At 50.6% G+C, this 23785-nt stretch overlaps 1 protein-coding gene across 1 annotated transcript; it reads right to left on the bottom strand.

The window, feature by feature from the left end:
- Positions 1-7534: 7534 nt before the first annotated feature.
- ATP1B2 (ATPase Na+/K+ transporting subunit beta 2) lies at positions 7535-22451 on the bottom strand. Its single transcript, XM_054995199.1, has 7 exons — positions 22271-22451; positions 15281-15409; positions 13290-13394; positions 11828-12030; positions 11408-11464; positions 9957-10055; positions 7535-9421 (listed from the first exon to the last, which is right to left on the bottom strand). Exons 1-7 carry the CDS (start codon positions 22380-22382, stop codon positions 9257-9259), a joined length of 870 nt encoding a protein of 289 aa, XP_054851174.1. The 5' UTR covers positions 22383-22451; the 3' UTR covers positions 7535-9256.
- Positions 22452-23785: the final 1334 nt, after the last annotated feature.

Here is a 23785-nt window from a genome sequence, read left to right as displayed (position 1 = left end):
CCGGCAGCCCCTGGGAAGAAGCTGGGGGGGGGGGTGGGCCCTGTGGGCCCTGCAGCACCAACCTGGCAGATGCATCCAGCCGAGAGCCCAATCAATGCTGCCTCCCTCCCAAACCGCATGCCGGTCTGCCTCCTAAATTTGGCTGATCTGTTTTATCCCTTGACGACCCCATAAGTAAGGTCAATTGAGCTGCCCCCTCTCTTGTCTTATTCAGGCTGAGTCATAGTTAAAATCCCACCGCTTGCCATGAACCATCTTTGCTGCATACTCCTTACCCACCACCCTGAGCAGATTCCCTGGAATCCCCATCAGGAGTGAATGGCTCGGAGCCAGGAGAGTGCCGTGGCTCCAGTGCCAGATCAGGGCCTGAGAGGCCAGCCGTCAAATCCCGACTCAGCCATGAAGCTCTCTGGCTGACCTAGGGCCAGTCGCAAGGTCCCATCCCAACCAACCTCATAGGGCTGTTGTTGTGATGATAGCATGAGGCAAGGAGGACCATGCATGCCGCCACCCCCCCACCCCCGCCGAAACAAGACCAGGCTATATACGTACTAGAGAGTGCCTGGTGGGGCTGTCTACCCTAAGAACCCAGGAGTCCTGGAGAAGAGCTGGCTCACATGGACAGTCCTCAAGGGCAGGAATTCCCGGGCTTCTGGTGCTAACAATGGGCAAGCTTGACTGGCAGGAGGCTTCCTTGTGCAAAACATCAGTCAAGCTGCGGAGAAGTGGATTCCTAGAGGAGCTGGCAGGCAAGACGACTGCAGTGCTGGGGTGGGAGGGAGGCTGCCATCATCCCTGACTGTGGCGGCAGGTTCTCGCTGCCTGGGGACTGTGGAGGGGAAAGTTGCCACCTGGAAATTAAGGCATACATAAGCTCGGAGGGTAGAAGGGGTGGCAACTTCCCCCTCCAACTTCAACCCGGACAATCTACTCCCAAAGCCTCCTACAGAGGTGGCAGCCCCCCTACATTTCCTGGAGATCTCCACATCTACTTTATGTAGTGCATTTCCTTCCTGAGCCCTTCTTTGCGGAAGGTGGTTGATGACAGCAAGAATCTCTGCCAGCACTATGTCTTGCATGCAAACCCGAGTCACCCTTTCTTCAACAAAAAAGTATTCTTCTGAGTTAGACAAGAGGCAGGTTGTATCCTTAACCTGTAATCCAATTCTACCCCTTCCCAGAGAGTGTCTTAGAGGAGCCATGTCTACAATATGGAGTTGATCGTACTGGCCTACCTCACAAGGTTGTTATGAAGGTTACTGAGGCAAGGAGTCTGCAGAGCTTTGAATGCTTTCAAGCACTACTTCAATGAAAAGTAGCATTTAGAGGGGAGATTGTGGCTGGCCAGTCGGAGAAACTTCCTAAAGGCGACGGCAATTTGACCAGGCAGCCAGTTCCCCTCTTCCCCTAGCTGGAGGTTTTCCGGCAGAGGCTTGTCAGCCAACCCCTGGGGTGCTCTAGCTTTGGATGGCTCCTTCCAGCTCTATTCCCAAGGGCTGCTGGATTTTAGCCTTCTTTGCAGAACCTTGGATGCCGTATCACGGATCTCCTGGTGGATACTTATTTCCTTCACCACCCAATGAGCTGATGCACCAAACAGTTCATCTCAGCCTCCCCTCTTCTGTTTCCCATGAGTTACTGTGCTCAGTTCAATTTATTTGTTATCACTTACAAAGCTCTTCACAGCCTTGGTCCGGCATACCTACGGGACCGCCTCCCTCCCTGTGCTCCTCCACGGCAGCTTCACTCCCCCTAACAGGGTCTCCTGCAGGTGCCACCCTGCACAAGGGCAGAATCGACAGCAGCCCGTACACGGGCTTTCTCTGTGGTGGCCCCCACCCTGTGGACCGGCCTGCCTGAGGAGGTCAGGAGAGCCCCCACTCTCCTGGCTTTCTGCAAACAATGCAAAATCGAATGATTCAAAAAGGCTTTTTACTCCGATAGGAAGGCTGTATTGTAGGGAAGGGGATCTCAGATGCTCTGCTGAAGAGTTAGGAACCACAGACCTCACCGCTATGTTGTACTGGGTTCCTGCTAATGCTATGTCTTTGTGGACTTGTATCTATTTACCCTGTGGCATTGTTTATGGAAGAAATGTTCCTGATATTGACTTTACTAATCTCACACTGTCTAACCCGCCTTGAATCTCAGTGAGAAAGGCAGACTATAAAGGACATAAATAAATAAGGCAATCACAGCAGCCTACCTTTTAGGGCTGTTTTAAGGACAGAATGAGGATAACAGATAGGCCCTCCCATCCTAAGAATTCCCAGCAGTACAAACCCCAAACCTGCTCCCACTCCAAACATCCAAGCGCAGTTGGGCCTGAGAAGGCCCTAGGCAGAGAGATTGTGTTACACCCAAAGATTAGAGAAACACAATCTGTCTTGTTGTGGCTGCAGCTGATAGGAACCTGGCAGGCATGGATGGGGAAAGGCATTAAGGGTGATCCGGCCACGAGTGAAGAACCAGCGGGGAGGGGAAACAATATTATAGCAGAATGGCGGAAAATATAGGTTACTAGGGAGAAAGTGCCAGCAGACTGGAGGAAGATAAAGCCCCCCCTTTCTCCTGAACTGGAAACATCTGTGATGCTGGAGGATCAGATTAATCCACTAAGAAAAGATGGTGAGAGCCCAGCGGTGAGGAAGCTGTTCTAAGTGACCCCACTGTAGTGGTACTAGAGCCCTGAGTTCCAATCCTGCTTCTTCCAAAAGCCTCATGAGATGAACTTGTGCAAGGCACTCTTGTAGCCTCAACCCACCTCACAGGGTTGGTGTAGGAATGAAATGGAAGAAGAGAGGCCACAAATACCAGTCCAAACTCCTTGGAGGAAAGGAATGATAAGCAAGGAAAGAGACCCTTGCATTCCAGGGCTTCATATGAGCCACAAACCTGTCCCCCCCGCCCCATGCCGAGGCTGCTATTGGGCCAGAAGAAAGTGCTTCAGAGCATGCGTAAAACAGCTTTTCCTATTTCACAAATGGCTCCTCTGAACGTTGGTTTAAGGATTTGGACTGAGAGGACTCGCTGACTTTAAGTGGGTGGTGCTTAACATGACATGTTCAGGCAGAACGAGCGAGCAGCAGTAGGCTAGCTCTGCTCCGTCTAAAACCGATTCTGAAGTTATGCAAATAGTTCATAAAAGTCCATCTTATGTCATGCGGCATCTTGCAGCCAGAGAATTATTTCCAAAAAAGCGACGTGGTACCAGGCGTTGCTGTTTGCAAAGTGCACCCCTGCTGAGGCGCAAGGAAAGCTGGAAGTAACTACAGGGGACAGACTCGCAAAAGCCCGGAAATCCTGTTGGTCTTGAAGATGCTATGCGACCCGCATCCTGCTCTTCGACTGAAGACCAACACGCCCGCCCACCTGAAACGGCAGGGAAGAGACTAAAAGAAGATGGAGCAGCTGAGACGAAGAACTCTGTGGCGCCTCCGAGGCTGCCCGGCTTCTCCAGCGCGCCCAAGAAACAGCCTGATCTCCCCTCGGACATGAAGACGAGCAGTTATCGCGAGCCTTGCGAAGGAGGAGGGCGCGAAGAGCAGCAGGCGCCCCCTTGCCCTTTGGCCCGCCTTGAGCTGGCATGCAAGCAAGTGGTCAAGGCAGGCCGGGCCAAACTGAGGGGCCGCCTTGCCAAAAAACCCCCCTTCGCTTTGCAAGCACCGTTTGAGTGCAATTCCCCGTTCTGCAGTGTGGGGTTGTTGTTTTTGTGGGGAGGTGTCTTTTCTTACCGCCCATTGCAGCGGGGAGCTGCCTGCAGCCCCGAGGAGCCCTGGGGGCTGAGGCCGGGAGCTGTCTGTGGTCCTGGCTCGGGGACGGGGGGAGGGGGGGAGGGGGCTGGCTGGCTGCAGCGCTGGAGGGACCCGCCCCCCTCCTGCTCTCTCCGCAATGAATGGCTCGTTCCCGGTAGCCCTGGCAACCCTCCTTCTGCAGTGAAGCGCTCCCCGTCGCCGTGGCAACCGCCCCACTTTCCGGAGCTGTCTCAGGTGCTGCTGCATTGCGCTGCTGATACCCCGAACTCCCCCCCCCCCCAACAAGGCTATCCTGCCAGTGGGCTTGGCAGCAAGACAGAGGCGGCCAGGCCAGGAAACTGCATTTTGCTTGTATTTATTCTTTGATTCCCTGGCGCTCTGCCTCCTCTATTTCAGTGCCACAACCACCCTCTGTGGGGGAGGCATCCGACTGGCCCCAAGTGACCCAGCCCACTGCAGAGCTGAGCGGAGATTCGAACCAGGCACTCCTTTGGTCTGACTTTGGAACACCTGCATCAAACTCGTAGACTAGGACTGCAGAAAGCCAGGTCCAAATCCATGCTCAGCTATGAACTGCAGGCAGAGAACTCTGCTGTTGCAGCCCTGGCCTACCTCACAGGGGCATTAAGACTGGCTGCTCGCAACCACAAAGCACTATAGGGGGAAAAGGCAGGATACCAATGCCCCTTCTGTCATTCCTTCCCCTCATCATGGCAAGAAACCTGTGGTATTCGGTGCCACAAGAAACATGTTAACTTCCCTCCTTTCCCCACATCTTGCCAGTCCCAAGTACAGTCCCAAACCTGTTTTACAGCCACAGCTGTACCTGTTCTGGGATTTCTGCATAAGCAAGAGTCTCAGAGTCTCTCGGTTTGGTCACCCGTAGTAAAACAGGCAGAGACAGACCCTGGAACGGCTTTCTTCTCATAGGGCTTCTGTAGCTGGCAAAACTCCAGTCCCCTGTGCCATGCGCAGCAGATGCAAAAGCCTGCTAAAATAAGCCTAACCGATGGCTTCAACTAACGTAATTCATAGGATCTACTGAATGTTAGTTTTAAGCGGATCGGCCCTGCAGCGGTGCCTCAAACACAGTCCTCTCTATTTTATTCTCTCTTGCTGGCGAGGAAGGAGTTTTGTTCCCGAGTTTTGGAAGTCACTTTTGCAGCCCGTTCACCACCAGTTAAACAGTTCACACATTTAAAGATTTTGAGCGTGAGGAGCCACTTCGCCCAAGAGTAGGCAGGCCATTCTGCCAGGAGACCCACCAGCAGGGCAGAAAGGCAACAGACCCTCCCCAAGAACCTGGCATTCAGAGGTACACTGCCCACACACATGGAGGCTCCACTTGCAGGCTATAGCAATCCTCCCGAGGCTGTAGTTGAAGTGACTGGCAATTGGGTCAGCAAAGACCAGAGTATTGCATTTCACTATTCCACCAATGGTGGTGGGTGCTTTCATCCAGGGGAAGGAGTCTTCCCCCTGTGCAAAGGATCAAGAGCTCTTCCTTTAGAGGAAAACACCAGTGCTAGCAGAACAGTTCCAACCCATGGAACTCACTGCTACAAGATGTACTGAAGGCCACTGGCTTAGATGGCTTCTAAAGATTAGATAAATAGGTGGAGAGGGTGAGGCCCGTCAATAATCATTACCCATGGCAAACTAAAAGGGTCTGCCTCTAAATACCCAATTGCTGGGGAGGGCTTCGGCCTTCCTGCTCCGCTTGTGCAATTCCAACATCATGCTGGTCCCTCTTAGAAACAGGACGCTGGGCTGGTTCTGATTCGGCAGAGCTTGCCATCTGTCCTCGTGTAAAGGTCAACGAAGGGATGCCTGTGCACTTCATCATGCAAAGAGGGCGAATATCCTCCATTAAATCCTGGACAAAGACAGGCCCATGTGACGCTGCTCAACTAGGATTCCGCAAGCCAGGAAACGCTGACCTGTGGGTAGCGCATGAACAGGCTCTCAACACCACTCCTTCAGGTTTCCTGAAATCAGAAATGCGGCAAAACAAATGCACTCAAGGGCTAGAAAGCAGCGAGCAGCTTGTGCCTCTGCCAATAGCAGCTTTGGGAGGCTGGCACAGGCGGAGCAGGGGGGCACCGGAGAAGCTGCAGGATGCACTTCACATCCCCAAATCTCTGCAGTAGAACAGCTGCCAGAAAACCTGCTGGAATTCAGGGCTGGCAGTGGCCTGGTTTGGGGGGAGGGGTGAAGGGGGAAAGCCACACAGCACCCCAACCCACCCACCCCATTCACTGCTTTGCCTCAAGGAACTGGGATGCTAGTAGAAGAGGGAGCTGCTCCCAGTGGTACCCATTCAGATCTCCTTGGCTTACAAGAAAATGCAAGGTTTCTCCCTACACCAACTTTAGCAGAGTTTCCCATCAACAAAGTCTTAGCTGGGGGGGGCGGGGAGAGGACAGGAACCCAATTTTTGAAAGGCCCTGTGCTTCCTTCCCCCCCTCCCTCCACCAGCCCACTGAAAAGAAAGCCAGCCTGTAATGAAAGCCATTCCGTTGCTCTGGCTTTTGCCAGTGCCTACCATCCCATCCCCCACACTGCTGGCACACCAGCTTCACCCATGACATTTAAGAGGCAGAAGCCTCTCCCACTCCAGCACCCATTCCTTGGTGCAGCACCCAATTATCTTTGAACCCAGAGATGCCACCCATAGGATTCCCAACCTCCCAGAATTACAACTGATCTCCAGGCAACAGAGAGATCTGTTCCCCTGGAGAAAACACTAAAAAGTCCAGTAGCATCTTTAAAACTAACCAACTTGATTGAGGCATAAGCTTTTGAGAATCACAGCTCTCTTCATCAGGTGGAACCAGGAGAAAATGGTGGCTTTGAATGGCAGACTGGGATTATACCCCACTGAGGTTGCCTCCGCAAACCCCACCCCCCAGGCTTCACCCCCCAAAAAACTCCAGGAATTTCCCTACCTGGAGCTGGCAACCCTAGCATCCAACCCACCACAAGTGTGCAAACGTTCCCCTAACAGGACCCTGTGGTGTTGGGAAAATTTATTTTTTACAAACCTTGGGACTGAAACGGGAACAGCTCTTCCCATCACAGAATGTAACACATCCCTCATTTCAGACCCTTTACTCAGGAGACCTGCATTCATGCCCATTTCAGGCTAGTGGCCCATCAGCACACGGGTCCTTTCACATCTACCCTGCCGCAAACTGCTTGAATTAGCACAGCAACTCGAATAGTCCAGGAATCAAAGGAAATGAGAGGAGTGCCCCCCACCACCATTGGCATCAAAAAAAAAGCCACCCACACAACTGAGGAAAGTATCAGTACCAAGCTGGCTCCCAGCCATTTGGCACAGGCGTCAACTGGTATCTTCTTTTGGGCCCAGGTATACTTTGCTTAGTGAGACAAAACACCATGAACTGGCCTGGCAACATGGCACCCTGGCCCAGGCCCTAAGGGCAGGAGGGCGGCCATCATCTGTGTTGCTTAGCAACCAACCAGAGAATTGATCATGGCCTAGTATTTTACTTCAGCCACTGTGGCCCAACATCCCTAATTAACAGAAGTTAGCAGCACCACAGCTCGCATCTTTAAGCCACCTTAAAGCCAGGCTTAAAACCCCTTTCAGCCAACCACACAAGCTGTGTTCTTCAAGCGGAGTCCTCCACACACAGACACAAATCTAGCCTTGACACTACCTTGCAAGGCTTCAAAAACAAGCACCCCACAAAAGCATCTCAGTTATTACAAATCCCCAATTTTTTTACATATTCAAGAAATCAACACAAAACCAGATTTTAAAATTTTATTTCTCATCTTTTACAGTAAATCTGATACAGGCAATTAAATAATTCTGCAAATAAAAACAAAAAATAAAAAAGTTAAAAAGCCAAGAATTAAGTTCTCCCTTCAATTCATGCACAAAATGACTTCTCAAAGATGCAGCCATAGAAGTTAGAGGACAAAGTTTATTAAAAAGAAAAAAAACTGTGTTGCCAAAATTTTACCTTCTTTCAAAAATGATTTTTTTGCTCAAATATTAACTGAAGGGGGAAGAGACCAGGCAGGAAAGGATCTACAGAAGCACCCCCCACCCAGTTAATTATGGTGGCTCAAGAGACCATTACTGGGTTTAATCAATATTTCCCTCCCAGCTATGGTGGGCAGTAGTTTTATTTTTTTTAATATTACCTTAGTGCAAAGTGTCACTCTAAGAACAAATTAAAATAACTGTACACTGAAAAGAAGAGTCAGTAGATCATTAGAAAAAGAGGGATGTAGGGGTTTAAAGAATTAAGACCAGCAAGCTGCCATGACATTATCTTTTGTGAGAACATCAAAATGGCCACCTCTCAGAGAAACCTTTGGCCACCTCTCCAAAATGTGGCCTACAATCAAAAATACATGGCAAGCTAGCCAGGGTGTCATCGGTGGAAGACATTTTAGGTCTTTATGTCTGATGGCACCATTTTATGATTTCAAGCTTGTATTCCACAGCCAGTAGGGTCAAACCCCTTCGTTCACCATTAAAGGTGAGCATTCCAACATCCTTGCTGATAGAACTCGCCAATAACAAAATGGCTGCCATTCTCCAGTAAGCAAGTCAAGATTAATAATAGACACTTTTTCCCTTTGATAACTTAGCCCATCGACAGCAACCATTTTGCTTCTCACCTACCAGAATGGAAGCTGCTTGTAACCCCATCGTCAGTATTTTGCCTGCTAGGACAACCCCAAGTTTTTTGGGAAGACAAAATGGCTTCCAACAGACAGCAAGGCTAACTAGCCATTAGCTCAACAGGGCCAAAATATCTGCTATTCCTTGTGAACAGTAGGAAAAGACGACAGCCCATGACCTAGCACATCCATGCACCAAACCTCCATAACAGAAGCTAGTTAACAGGTTTCTAGGACAGACTAAGTGGGCACAAAAGATGGGGAGAGGGGTTGTGCAAAGAGGAGACAGAAGTGATTGGAAAGGGGTGTGTGTGTGTGTGTGTGTGTGTAGAGAGCAGGAAAATACAGAGGACTCAGCAGTACCTTAATTTTTAATATATATAAAAAATAACTATATACATTTATTATTATATTAGGAAATCTCTGGGAAGGGTTCAAAGGAAGGGTCACAGCCTCTGAGCTCCCCCACAAACCTTATGTGGGGTGGGAAGGGGGGAAGCGAGTAATGTGGTTAGAACAAGCCGAGTAGCATTCCAGATGTTGGGAGAGGGTAGGAGGCCAGGGCAGAGAACGGGTGGCTGGAGGGAAGCAAAGCCTTCAGCTTTTAGGGTGAGGGAGCTGGGATTGTCTAGTAGCACAGGTTAGTGACCCTCGGATGAGCAGCAGTGTCGAAATGGCCACCAGCCCCACACCCCCACCATCACCCCCACCATCGCTTCAGCATCAATGCACCAACCCTTCTAGGCACTGTCCAGGCAGCGGACAGAGCCTCTACAGAAAAGTTAGCCTTTGAGGGTGTTGGGTGTGTGGGGGGTGGAGAAGGGGCCAAGAGAAGCTCATTCCCTGTCGACCCGGATCTTGAAAGAGACACGCCCTGCGAACTTGTCCCGGTCGTCGTTTGTGGCAATGTTGGCAGCATTGATTTTGCATTCCACATTGTGGTCGAAGTTGGCTGTGAGGTTAAGGAATTTCACCGCCACAACAGGCTGTGTGTAGTTTACCTGGAGGGGGAAACAGGCAGAAGGGTGAGGGGCCTGGTAGATACGGCAGAAGTCATTCTCACCCCCGGCACTTCTTGGCTCTACTCCCACTCACCAGCTTTCACCCTTTTTTTAACCCACAAGAAGGACTAACACACCAAGAACAGAAAATCTATCCAAAGCCGTGATACAAAAATCAGGCCACTCAACCAAAACTTCACTTGGAGCTGCATGCACACACAGGACTTGTTTTAGAGCAAAAGATAAAGGTGCTTCCTGGTGGAAGTTTTCCTATTGGGAAAGCTCTTCCACTTCAGGTTTCCATAGACCCTTTCCCACCCCACTAAAAGAATTAGCCCAGTTCTGTGTGGTGTACACACACTCACCCTGCTACCTTTGGAAGGTAACAGCACCAAGTCACCCAACTTCTGGGTAGAGTTCAACTTCTTTCCCCAAGCATTTAAACAAGTCCCAGGTTTGGGTCACCGTGGGAGGAAGGGAACAACCCAAAATTTCCCAACATGCACTTGGGGAAGCTGCTGGGTTCGATACTTACATGGACTCGTTTCCCATAGTAAGGGAAGTACATTAAGTCGATATTCCCGTTGGCTGGAAACATCTCGATATCTCCCAGTTTCAAGGCATCTTCCTCTTTCTGGGAGAAAGAACATGTCAAATCATAGTTTTCCCCCTGCCTTTTACAACCATACATAATGTTACAGAATACCCCCATCGCCTCCATCTCATCCCAAAATTACTGAAATCTGCTACAATCCCCACTGGTTGGCTACCTCACTATCTTCCAACCCTTCTACCATTGGCTATGAACCCTCAGTGTTCCACAATGTCCCCACCCTCAACATGCAGCCCCACCCTCCAAAGGCCCTCCCCAAAACCCCATCTGACATTCTTACTAGTTCTTCCAGGAGGCCTTTTGTCTGTTGATGGAAATGAAGAAAAAGAAAAGATAGAGTGAATAAGAAAATGGATAGGGACGAAAATAGGCAGGAGCAATGAAAAAGAGTCACTATCTAATAGGGCTGTGCAAACTTTGCTACTCTACCATCTAGAGTCCAATTCAGAGGCAGAATTTCAAGATCGCCGCAGAATTCATTATGCTTAATGCATGCCCAGATTTCATTGAGAGAAAACAGTTTCTAGCCCAGGTTGAAAAGACGTGGACAAGCACTGTCTAATCTCAGAAACCAGAGCAGGCACCAAACTGGGTTTCAAGTATTTTTGGGAAGTTTAGCAGGGTTCTTCCCCTTGACCAAAAAAAAAAAAAGATGGAGAAAGAAAAATTGTGCATTCAAATATCAAATATATGTATTTTATAATATAATAGAGAAAGATGGAAGGACACGGCAAGGGAAACTAGACGAGCTGGGATCTCAGAAAACCAGCCCTGTAAAGGTTACACTCTTTTCTGATGCTAGGAGCCTTCTATTGGTCGTCTTTATATTCTGCACTACTGAAAAGCAACTGGCAAGTATTTTAGTGGAATCCACAGGCAGGGAAGAGGAGAAAGTGTTTCAAAGGAAATGGAAGTTACAGCTCTCTACAGGAGGGGGGACATCAGCAGAAAGGACATAGTGCGGGATGGACAAGGGACTGCAAAGAAAGGAACTGGAGAGCAAGTCATTTTGAACAGAAAAGGTTGCTATTGTACTGGTGGACAAAATCTAGCTGTGAGAACCAGCTGGCAGAAGGAGACTGCTCAGGCTAGAAGCTTCAGTCGGGATGGGGGACTCCTGGATTCTATCACCATCTCCGAAAGCAGCGCCAACTGAGCAGCATCTTCATAAGCTACAATGATCTGCCAGTGTTTTGCAGAGGTAGGTCCTTACCCCCTTTATAGCTCTGAATTTCTGAAGGCACATGGTTTTTGTTTTAAAAGAGAGGAAGCAAAAGAAAGGAGCGTTAGCAGAATGAAATGAGTAGTTGGTGGAAGAAAAAGGGGAGGTGGGAGTCGAGAAACTGCACATGGAAAGCGATCTCAGGTTTTACCTTTGCTGCGCAGCTAATATTCATGGTCTTGTTGGCTCCTGCAAAGAAGTTGATGACCTGGAAAAATAAGGGGACGGAGAGAATCAGCCATCTCACAATTTTAATCCTAGTCTGGTCAAAAGGGGGGGGAAAGGAACAGGAAAGGGGAAGAGGGGCTAGGCCGACATTTATAGGAGTCTCTGTGCATCACCCTGGGAAAGAGCTGCACTCTACCCAGGACACACCGTAAGCTGGGGGTCAGCGACTGTAGGCCCTGGCTCCTTGAGGAGCATTGCCTGGTGCCAACGAGTGCTACAGTCACCCAAAGCATGAACAGAAACCCACGTTGCCAGAACCAGCTCCCAGCTGAAACTGGGAGGGGGGGACACCCACAAATACGGGCTCCTCTCTTGGGGCTCTCCCCACAGCTGGGCAACCTACCCGGTTCATTTTGACAAGGATGCATGGGCGGCCTTCCCTGTAGCCATAGGTGGTGTCAACGAGGCCTGAGCAACTGCCCAACATGGTGCGGTTGAACTGGCATGCCCGCTTGGGGTAATTCATCACCCCGTTGTCTGGCTGCACAAAGTAACGTCCCGGAGGGCAGAACTCATTGTTGGCCACTTGCCGGGAATCATTGTAAGCTGCAACAGAAGATTGAGAAGGTCAATGCCAACATGTATCTATGGGGGGGGGGGGGGCTTCTGCTTCAAGGTCCCCAGGGTGCATTCAATACTCAACTCATCTGGAAAAAGAATTGTTCAGAACCACTAAAATGTTTTGAATTTTCCTTTTCTGAGAAATCCTTACAGGTTCTACTGATCCAGAATCCTGTTATGCCCGTAGCTCCCAGCCAAAACACCCCACAAAAAGCCCACCAGCAGGGCATAGTGTCTACCAGCAGGCTCCCCCACTGTTCCCCCCCAGAAACTTTATTCAGAGGTATTCTGTTTCTGAACATGGAGGCTCCCTTTGCTGTGACGGCTGTTAATGGATTCAACACACATTAATTTATTAATCTTATTCCATCCTCTTCTGTAAAGCCAGCCATCACTACATCTTCCAGGGGCAGCAATTCCCTGGAGTTAATTATACGCCTTGTGTGAACAATGGATTCTAAAGACCAGAGAAGAGCCTTTTTAGAGGACAGCTGTTTCTCTGGAGTACACAGAACAACAATAGAATCCTTTCTACTGTGGGAGATCAAACAGGTTAGTTTACCTTCCTAATGAGAGGTTTGGTTCTAGACCCCTTTCTGAAGGTGCAACTGGCACAATCCAAATGCTTTCCCCCCTAATAATGGGAAACTACGGATTGGCACCACTCAGATATAAGTTAAGCAGAGATCAAAGGAGACCAGAGAGCAGAAGATAAACAGGCAATCCAGCCCAGAAGTACATGCAACACAGAGATAGACACAGATTAAATTATTGAGTTTGTACCAACAATCCCAGTGACGCTTTCGCCCAACAACCCTCCTTAATATTTTCAGTTTTGGAATATCCAAACAAAGCAGTTCATGTACATGATATTGTATGTGCTGATGCAGGAATGTGGCAAAGGAGAAGGGCTTTCTATAGCTGAATCTCTCTGCCATTTCTTCTTTACGCCGAACTGTGCCTCAGCTGACAGTAAACAATGACAGAAAAGTCATGGATTTCACACAGGAAGGAGTACTGCTGGTTATCGCATCAGGCTTGCTTGCACTCACTACTGCCAGGGGGCGACAATCACACGCTGACAGCCAAGGCCAGCGGCAGTCCACTGAGGAGGGGCAGGCAGAGGAGTGGGGGGCGATACTCCCATCATACAACAACAGGGACTTCCTTCTCTTCCCATGAACTGTCCACTAGTGCCGCTGGCATTGAAGCATGGGGGACGGTCACCAACACGCCTGCCTCACCTTCCAAAAAGCCGTTCAGCATCTTCACGTAGTTCTCCCAGGATTCCGTGTTGGTCACATTGTAGGTGATGTCCAGAGCTTCTGTTTTAGGGCGGATCATCATGCCTGGGAGGAAGGAGACAGGAGGGAATGCATTCGAATCAGGCAGAGGCCGACTCCAATCCCATGCAAACAAGACATCCAGCAAAGCTGACCGTAGCCCTGCCGCTGAATGGCCAGTCCACACATGCATGGACCCGTCTCGGCCTCTTGAGCACTCAAGAATGTTGCCGCTAAGTATATGAACAGCCTCAGAGCTGTGAGTTTTATGCCACAGCCGGATGTCACTATGTTTTCATTTGGTTTTATTTTGTAAACTGGCCTCAAGTAGGACCACTGGTGAGGCAGCATAGAAAGGTATTTATTTATAAACAGCCTTCCTCACCGAGAGGGATCACCCAGTGCTCTCAATCAGTCTGCAGATCCAAACAGCGCAAGGCATTTTGCAGCCCCAAGCAACAGACACACATCCTGGCCTGGGCCAGTGCAGCTGAAGGCCGAGTCCAGGCATGGTACAGGCCCTGGAGGGGATGCCAGTTGCCTCCCATGCTGCTGGGGAGCAAACAGAGTCCCAGCAGGGCATCAGAACTCCCCTTGCTGTATTGCCTCAAGCTTAGCCAGAGAACCAGTCCTGGGTAGATCTTTATGAGACTGGACAAGGAACGGCCAGCCAGGTTCTTGTGAGCGTTGTTCCCTGGGATTCAAAGACAGGATGTTCTTCCATTCAATGTAACAAGCAAGCCTGGTGCAACCATAGACTCATCATTAGAAGCATCAAGGCAAGCTCAGATTCGATGACCTCAGTATGTTTCCACTGCACCCCTGTGACAAGCTAAAATTATTTTAGCTGCCATAGCCTATCCCCTGAAGGAATCTCAAGTTCTGAGACGACAGGGCTATGATACTCAGCAATTTGTCTGCCCACTCTCAACTACAATTCCCAAGATTCTCTGCAAAGAGGAAGCGACTGCGCTCTTGAATGCTATTGGCCATATGTGACAGCTGGGCCTCGCACAGTGTCCCTCCTCTCTACAAGCCCAGCTAAGGATTGGCCTTGGGAAACCCGAGTTCAAATCCCTTCTTAGCTCTTAATCTGTCTTGCATGAATTCATCTACTTTACAGGGGTGCTGAAAGGATGTAACATTGTGCTGAACATGTTGGGTGGGGGGAAGGAAATAAACAGTTTATGACACCTTCCTCCTCTTTCCTCAAGGCCCCCAGACCAACTAACCAACCAGCACATCTGCCAATGCCCAACTTGCCCCCTGGAAGCCACAGAGCTTAATTTGAGTCAGAGTGCTTGTTCTCAGAGCTGGGGCTCAGAAGATGTGAAGACAAGAGGGATTTTGAACAGGTCCAGATCCAGGAGTTAGCCATGTTAGTCTGTAGTTGCAAAATAGGAAAAACTCCAGTGGCATCTTTAAGACTAACCAACTTTATTGTAGCATAAGCTTTTGAGAACCACAGCTCTCTTCATCAGATGCATCTGGCGATGCATCTGATGAAGAGAGCTGTGATTCTCAAAAGCTTATGCTACAATAAAGTTGAATATGACGAAGAGAGCTGTGGTTCTCGAAAGCTGATGCTGCAATAAAGTTGGTTAGTCCTAAAGGTGCTACTGGATTTTTTACTCTTTTGAACAGGTCCAGAGTGCTTTCCCCATTGAGAAATGCTCCAAACACCTGAGCTTCAGAGGTTTCTTGGCAAACTGGGGCTGAAACCGACATGCAGTGCTTCCCACCCCCCAGCAGGCCTCAGCATCTTCCATTATTAAATCTGTGCTGCCTGTTACCATGGAGGGCCTCGTTGGTGACCAACAGGAACCTGGCACAGCAGTCTCTGAGAAGCTCACCACCCAACAACGGATAAGACCAGCACGTGCATGGGCGCTTGGGAAAGATGCAAGGTATCTAACTCCCCAGGGTGGAGTGGAAGCATGGCAAGTCCTTACCTGGGATAGCAAGGCGGTCCTGGTACTTGGGGATGTTTGGATCCACCGTCTGCAGCATCACCCACATTGTGAGTGTGAAGAGGGCAGTGAGAAACCCGTAGAACACCAGATAGAAAAGCAGAATTAGAGCTGTGGAGGAGAGATGGGAAAGGAAGTCAAGCAGTGCAGCCACAGAGCAGCCCACAAAGGCAGCCACCTCTTACCCACTCAAATTTGCCTTACCCTGTCCAACCACTAGCACCTCCCCAACAGCACAGAAGCTCTGTTAATTCCTCCCCAGCCCAGCCCGAGAATCTCTGCTGCCAAAAGGCAGCAGAATGCCGTTTTCTGGTCCTAAAAACCCTTTCCAAAGTCCCCTGATCATATACATTAGTTTTAGTCAACTGTATTATCTGCCCCCCTCCCTCCCTCCCCCACACACATCTTTGCCCTTGGCACCAACCTCATTAGCAAGATGGGCTTTGTGCCAATTTAATTAGATGATTGAAGGGGAAAGGAAATCTGAGAGGGTGCTCCCCCCTCATATTCTCTAGAGATCCCAAGTGGTTCAACAATAAGATAAACTGAATTATCCATGGCCGGAGGTACCTCTGCACTGAACCTTTAACCTATCCCCTCTCCATAGCACCAACACTTCTCTGGAACGTGCCAACTCTAGACCCTCTGGGCTTAGGGATGTGATGAATGGGAAGTACCAGAAATTCCCAAGCTCCTCGGGAAGGAACACAACCACTAACTTTTGCAATAGATCCAGAGGAGTTAGCCATGTTAGTCTGTAGTTGCAAAATAGTAAAGAGTCCAGTAGCACCTTTAAGACTAAACAACTTTATTATATCATAAGTTTTCAAGAACCACAGCTCTCTTTGTCAGAGGAATATTGTAGCTTATGCTGTAATAAAGTTGGTTAGTCTTAAAGGTGCTACTGGACTCTTAACTTTTGGAATGTGCACAGAAGTGGACAGAGCTGGAAAGCAGGACTCCCCTCTGGATTTTGCTACCACAGACTAACACAGCTAACTCCTCTGCCTCTGGGTAAGGGAGTTGAATGTTTTTGTTAGGGCAGAGGTCCCTTCGGACCAGGCCTCCAATCCAAACCTCAACCCCACGTTCCATGACAAGACTCAAATGTGGAATCGCAAAGGCCCCTCAAGGATGTGCCATGTGCCTTTCCTTCACTATTGCAGAATGGATTTGAAATGCATCTTGAAATATGTGGAAAGCGTTACGGGGCAGAAGTAGTCACTGCAGGATGGGGCAGTACCAAGTGTGACATTTGGGTAGGGACAAAGGAACAATGAGGAAGACTCTTGTCTTGTCTTGCAACAGCCACTCCCTGGAGTATCCATTTTGCCATCCCCAATGGAATGCTGGCTTACTCCCACACTGCTCCCTGTTGTATGAGAAGATTAGGAAACCGCTGAGCTCCAACATCACCCTTGCTCAACTCCAAGTAGCAGTTTCCCCCTAACTTCCCGCTTACATGACATGCAAATACATCCAATTTTAATTACTAGTAAATTATTAATATTCAATGCAGCCTCTCCGCTAAGATTACCTACGCCCGTGTGTACACAAAGCAAGCCCCTGTCCCAATAGCGTTCAAACACCACTGTTCCCAATATCAACCTCTCATACTAAGAGGTACTGAAAAGTTTTCTTTTGCTACTTGGTGAACCCACATAGTCAGCTCTCCTACTTCCTCTTCCACATAATTTTGTTGTGGGGGACAGTGTTAGAGAGACTCCCCACTTGGCCATCGAAGCTTACTGGGTGACTTCAGGTCAACTACCCTCTCATACTAGCCTACCTCATGGGATGGTGGCTGTGATAGAGAAGTCGGAGAAAAAGATCATAAACAAAGGCAGATGTGGGGACACAGTTGCCAAAACCTGATGAGGGGCAGTTTTTTAGGGAAAGAACTCTCCCAAAGACAGGAGGCACCTCTGGGATTTTGAGAAATGCTAGTGGACACCACCATACAATGGCTGCCAGGGGTAATGTTTGGAGGTTCATAGCCAAGCATCCTGCCACGACAGGGGAGCTTTTTCCAGATGGACCCTCCCTGCAGACCCAAAGGCCCTTCTAGGGTCTTCTGAAGTATCTCTTCTTCCTGGAGAAAAACCAGGGAAGCAAGAAGTACACACACCAGGAAACACTTCTGCAGGTAAAATGGCATCTCCAGGCCCAAGGGATACAGAAATAAAAGTAACAGAACTTGGAATATGGCCACTGTTTCATGCTCTTTTGGTTGCCTGACAGACAAGGTCATTCCTTACTTGACAGGATTTTCTGAGAAAAACTCCTTGCTTGTATCTACAAGGGATGGCATGGAATCTCCCAAAGACCCTTGAGGGCAGGCGCACACACACAAGGGAGGCATTTCAAAGGAGAAAACAATGGCAAAGAAGGGGTGAGAGAATCCAGGGTCCTTCGCTTGAGACTGCAATATGCAAACATTGAAATTCTAATCACTCACTTAAAGCCAAACGGATAAGCCATTAAAAAAAATCTTTCATCCAAGCCTCCTTGAGAAATGTGAGGATACCCAAGGTAGTCACGCACCCACCCACAGCCTAATCTATGATATAATCTTGATCCATTTACAGTGGAGAAAAAGATGGAAGACAAAAGAAGGCCCGTGACAACCTTGTGTGTATCATCAGGAAAGCAATCAACTGGCAAAATGTTTCACAAATTATCTTCAGAAAAATCACTCTCTAATCTTTCTGAAGCCCATCTCAATGTTTGGGAGTTGACCTTATTCCCCCCCCCCTCCCAAAGTTAACAGGGATAGAGCAGAGCCTCATAGATTTAAAGTTTAGTCCACATTTACACCCAGGCCTTACCATCCACACACGCTCTCTCCCAAAAGCACCAGTGTTAAGAGAATTGGTTAAATGGCTGAGTGCAGTGTTAGCAGTGTAGTGACTGAAATAGGTCATCACTCTTATTCTACAGTCCAGGGAATGGAGGCCGAAAGGAAATTACTAGTCTAAAGCAACCACAGATTTCCTGGGTAGGAACAAGTATCTGACCCTCCCAGATTCAGGTTGCAACACCTAACTCAATAGGCTACGCAACCTGAAAACAGACAGCCATCCAGTTCTCTCCTATTACTATCTTATGCAAACACCAGCAGTCAGTATCTCACCCAGAACCAAATTTAAAAAGTATTGAAATGCATTGGGCAATTTCTCAGTATCAGGAGTAAATTTGTAGAAATCCAAATATTAATTGTAAAAAACTGCCCACAGACTGAATTAGTTCAGCCATCTCCCTGTGTTAAAATGACTCAATGATTTCCAGAGAACCTGCATGTCATAGGTGTGCGCCTCAACTAAACCAGGTGCAATTTTAAGGGAGATAAAAACAAACTAGCAGGCTACTTTGAAATGTTTTACGTTCTCCAGAGCCTGATGGTAGTACTTTGGACCCCCCAGCTACCCCCCCTCCCATTAACTACAGCTTCCAAAACATTCATCCCAAAAGATTACAAAGGCAGAAGTTCAGCTGACATGCGAAGGCCACAATATTTACTTTATTTATACCCAATTCTCCCCAATGGGGGAACCCAAACAACTTACACTATTCTCCACTCCTATTTTTCCCCACACACAACAACTCTGTGAGGTAGGTTAGGCTGAAAGCATGTGACTGGGCCTAGATCACACTCCAAACTTCTATGGAGGAGCGAGGGATCAAACTGGTGTCTTCCAGATCCTACTCCAGTACTCCCACCACTATACCACACTGGCTCCCATAGTCATACTAACGTAGAGCACCTGGGATCAAGGTAGTTCCAGGGTATGAGCTTCCCGGGAGTCAGAGCTCCTTTGTCACCTGAGGAAGGGAGCTCTGACTCTCGGAAGCAATAAAAGGTCTTTAAGGTGCTGCAAATAATCCCAAGATTTTCTTTCTAGGCACCCTATTCCAAACCCCCAAACATCACCTTTTAGCCACCTCCCTAAGAGATGAATCTTCACCAGACCTCACTCCCGCAAATGAGCCCTTTCCCTTCTGGCCACCCACAGCTCTCAATTTTCAGCATCTCACAAAATACTACCCACCCCCCAAACCTCATTTAGACACCCCTAGAGACTTTCAACAGTTATGCCACCCCATCTCCAACCCACCCTTCTCACTGGCCAAACCTGAGCAGAATCCAGTTCTAAAATCTCCTTCAAGAGTCTTTGCCCTGCACCATAACTCCTACTTCACCCTTCCTTCCCTTCTCCACCTGCTCAGCCCAGGCGATGCGTGCTGGGTCTATCTGAGATTCAAGATCATTTGCCTCTATGCTCAATGGGGCAATATTCATCTATCAATCAAATTTCTTTGAACAAATAATAGGGGCACTGCAGCACCCAACCAGCGATCCTGCCCCATGCCGCACCTCCAAAGAATAAGCCCTCCTTTCCCACCGCTAGCTGCATATGCATAAGACCGGGCCAAGCCTGCGCCAATTCCTCCCCCCTCCCCACCCCACACTTGCTCTTTCTCTAATGCCAAAACCAACCGAACCCCCAGCCAAACAGAGAAGGAAGCCGGCAAGGGCTGACCAATGTTGGCCTCCCCCCCTCCCCATCAGTCTAAGCTACTGCAGTGGGGCGAGGGAGCAGCCATGCCCTCTGCAGGGAAACGCAAGTCAGACTAAAAGTAAATCCTCTGCCAACCCCCACCCCATCCCCAGCACACACACAGGCTCAGAGGCCACAAAGCAGGGAGAGCCATAAATTATGATAAGAGACACTGTCTGTCTAAGAGGTGGGGAGGAATGGAGGGGGAGAAAGAAAAGCACACCTTACGCCTGTGTAGGAAAGGTGATCGAGGAAGGTCTGTCTTAATATTGAAATGCAACAGCCCTTTACCCGTCCCCCTCTGGCCAAGAAAAAAGGAAGGCAGATGCCTAGAGCTGCAGCAATTTTGCCAATGCCTGACAGATTACAAAGGTGGGCAGGAGATGTGCAGAAGAGGTGCAAAAGGATTTGGGGGAAGAGGTCAAAGGTTGCAGGAGGAAGGAAGAGGAGACCAAGGGGCATCTTTCAATGCAAAATAATTTTCCCCACATGGAAAGATTGAATTTTAGGGCCCCTCCCCAATTTCAGCCACCTGAAATCTTCACCTTCCCAGTTGCCCTCCCCCACTCCTTTGCAGCCTACAGCAGGCAACTGGGGTGGGGGGAACAAGAAGTCTGTAGGGGATAGAGAGTCCAGCTCTCCCTAGGGTTCGATACCCTCCCAGGATGCAAGAAGCAAGGCCATATTGCTGGGGGGGGGGCGCTTGGGAAAGAGAGGGAGAAATCTACACGTTAGGAGTTTAAAGATCAAGGGAAGGGAGGAAGGAGGCCATGTTCAAAGCACATTTTGGAGCTTGCAAAGACTGCCATGGAGACAGAGGCTGGGAAAGAGAAACGGGGAGACACAGATACTGGGGCATGAGATAGAGGAGGGGGGGCGTATTGGAAGCTTGCAAGCAAATCAATGTCAAATTTTGGAATGGGGAACATATTCAGTTAGGGACAGGAGATGTATTGGAAGAGATGCGGGACCAAAGGAAAGACAGAAGCAGCAACTAGCTAAGCCCCCCCCCTCCAGGGCAGGGGGGGCTTGTTGACAGACAGGGTGGGTGGTGGGGGAGGGGGCTCTGAGGCTAACTCGGCAGAAAGGGAGGAATGACCTACTTTCCAGTCTGCTCTAGCAAAAAAGCACCTTTTTCTGCATCACTAAGTGGGTTGAGCGGAGGACACCCCCCCCTCCCCAAAAAACAGGAGCTTCAAGAAACAGTCCTGGGCAAGCTCGGGACCTCCCTTTCAGCTCCTCCTTATTCCTCTTTGGAACCCCTCTGCTAAATGCAGGACCACTCGGCATCTGTGTGCCCCCCCCCCCCGCATAACATCTTAGGCCTACATTGGGTTCACCAAGGCAGCCATCATGGCTAACTGCCTTATATCTCTCAGCCACCCCCCCCCACCCCATTTCTTCAGATCTCCTTCCACACTTTTTACTCCCGAACCAGCAATGACAGCTTCTGATATCTCTCCCCCCCCCCCCATTTTAACATTCAAGCTACCTCTCAGTTGAAGCAGTAAGTCTTCAACCGAAAGGCAACAGGAACCCTGTTAAAGCGCTCCCCCCCCACACACACACCAGATTTTTAATAGACATTTCTTTAACGCCCCCCCGTCCAGCTCCGAAGTGGCCTTGCAGTCATTCTTTAAACGCAACCCCATTTTAACAGCCCCCCCCCCCCGCTCTCCTACAGGCTGCGGCTGGGTCTAGAGCCCCAGTGGTAGGAGATCTCGCCCCCTCCTCCGCAGGGTCCCTTTTTAGGGCCGGAACTCGCCCCTCGCAAATTCTCCAACACCCCCCTGAATTTTAACCCCCCCCCTTAAGCGAGGCTTGGACACCCACCCACCCACCGCCCAAGCCAGGACTGTATTAGGAGGGGGGCAAAATTAAGGGTTTCTTAGGACCTCCCCCCCGCCCCCCGTAGGCATTCCTCGCAGCGCACGGGACCGGGGCTTCCCCACGGACAGCAAACGGGGAGGCATTTTAACTCCCCCCCCCCCCGAAGCCGCGGAAAAGCCACCGCCTTCCTCTCAGCCCTCCAGAACTGCCAAGACCCTCGAGGCCCGGCTCCGGCAAGCCCCGAAGCACACGGGCTCGCCTTCCCCGCAGCATCCTCGCCACGGCTCCCCCCCCCCGAGCTATTCCAAAAAGATCTTCCTTCATCGCCCCCCACCTCCATAACCCCCCCCCCCCGCACCAGCCAGAGCTGCAGAAGCCCCCCTCGAATGGGGGCCCAGCTTGCCAGAAACTCGGGCCCCCCACCCCGCTGCTCTGATCCGGGGGCTATCCCGGTTCTCTCCCCCCGCCCCCCTAATCCGCTAATCCCCCCCCGCAATAATCCCGCGGCCGGAGCAGCCCCGGGAGCGTCTCGCCGCTCAGCCCCGACGGCGGAGGCAGGTCGGCGCCGCCCGCGCCCGCTCACCCCAGCTGCTGCCGGTGCGGCCCATGAACTGGTGCGTGCGCGGGTTCCAGACGAACTCCTTCCACTCGCCCATGAGCTGCCCGCAGGTCTTCTTCTCCTTCTCCACGGCCATGGCGAGGCGAGCGGCGCTGCGGCGGGCGAGGAGAGGCGAGGCGGGCGGCGGGAAGATGCTCCGCTGCGAGCCGCGCTCTGCTGCAAGGGAGAGGAGGGCGGGGGGAGCCGGCCCCTATTTATGCCCCGCCCGCCTCCCGGGCCCGCCCCGCCCCGCCCCGCCCCGGCTCATGAATATGCACATCTAGCCCCCTCCCCTCCTCCTCCGGGAGTTTCCCAGCGGGCCGGCGTCCTTAAAGGGGCCGCGTGCCATTCCCCGGCTGCCCCCCCCCTCCCAGCAAGTCCGTTCCGGGGATCCCAAAGCAGAGTGTCTCTGAACATGTGCAGAAGACCTCTGAGCAGGGCGCAAACGGGACGCTGGGCGACAGGTGCGATTCTCCGGGGCCAGGGCTGGGCTGAGCTGCCCGATGCGATGCGATGCGATGGGGGGGGCGGGGGAAGACAGAAGCTGCCCCGTCGGGGCCGCAGAGGCAGCCTCGGATTTGATGCGTGACGAGGGAGGAATTTCCCAGGGCAAGATTTTTATCTGCCGGCTGCTTTAGGGCAGAATCGGCCTTAATCTGATCGCAGACGCCTCTTTGTATGTGTTAGTGTTGATATCGATGGCTTAAATATTGTTTTAAATCGTGTTAATGCGTAGACTGTATCGTGTATGTTTTCGTGTTGTTGTGACCCGCCCTGAGCCTGCTCGCGGGGAGGGCGGGATAGAAATCTAATAAATGCAAAGGTGCTCGGACTCTCGGTTGCGGCCTGTATTTTGGAGCTCTTCAGAGGGCAGCAAGCCCAGGGCCCGGGAGCCAGGAGGAGTTGGGGTCATTCCCGGAACAAAAGAGGGGGTTTTTTCCCCCATGGGATGGGCAGGTTTGTTCCCCAGCCCAGCGAAAGAGTGGCTGGCACTTCCCAGGGAGGTGGGCGCCGGGGCATTGTCTGCTGAGGGGTATCAGGAAGACGCGTCGATCAAGGAGGCCTCTGACATGCAGGTGGGGCAGGCTGGGAGGGGGTCCGTCCCTTTGGGCTGTGGTGGGCCCCTCAGGGCCATCCAGGGAATGTTCAGCCCGAGGGCTGGATCAGGTCGGTCCTCATTCTCCTTCATTTGATCCGCAGTGATCCAGATTGCATGGGTGGGTTGTGGAGGAGGGGGAGGAAGGAGGAGGGGTGACTAGCGGCTCCTCCGGCTCGATCTGGAGCCAATCAGTCCTACTCATATTTGCTTAGAAGTAATTCTTACTAATTTCAATGGGACTGGCTCCCATTGCAGCCTCAGCCTAGAAGCCTGTTCTGGGGTGTAGGCCCGGGGGGAGGGGGGGAATACAAAGCACTAACTGAAGATGGAAAAGAGTCCAGCAGCACCTTTAGGACCAACCAACTTTACTGTAGCATAAGCTTTCGAGAATCACAGCTCTC

The sequence above is a fragment of the Eublepharis macularius genome, chromosome 12 (assembly GCF_028583425.1).
Source record: "Eublepharis macularius isolate TG4126 chromosome 12, MPM_Emac_v1.0, whole genome shotgun sequence".
Taxonomy (NCBI): domain Eukaryota; kingdom Metazoa; phylum Chordata; class Lepidosauria; order Squamata; family Eublepharidae; genus Eublepharis; species Eublepharis macularius.
The sequence above is the reverse complement of the archived record's forward strand: the minus strand, read 5'-3'. Positions and strand labels throughout refer to the sequence as shown.

Coding starts and splice junctions, on each gene's coding strand:
- ATP1B2 (XM_054995199.1), bottom strand. CDS start 22,382: ATGGCCGTGGAGAAGGAGAAGAAGACCTGCGGGCAGCTCATGGGCGAG. Junction 13,395..15,280: donor GGACCGCCTTGCTATCCCAG/GTAAGGACTTGC, acceptor CCTTCCTCCCAG/GCATGATGATCCGCCCTAAA. Junction 12,031..13,289: donor GCTGAACGGCTTTTTGGAAG/GTGAGGCAGGCG, acceptor CTTCTGTTGCAG/CTTACAATGATTCCCGGCAA.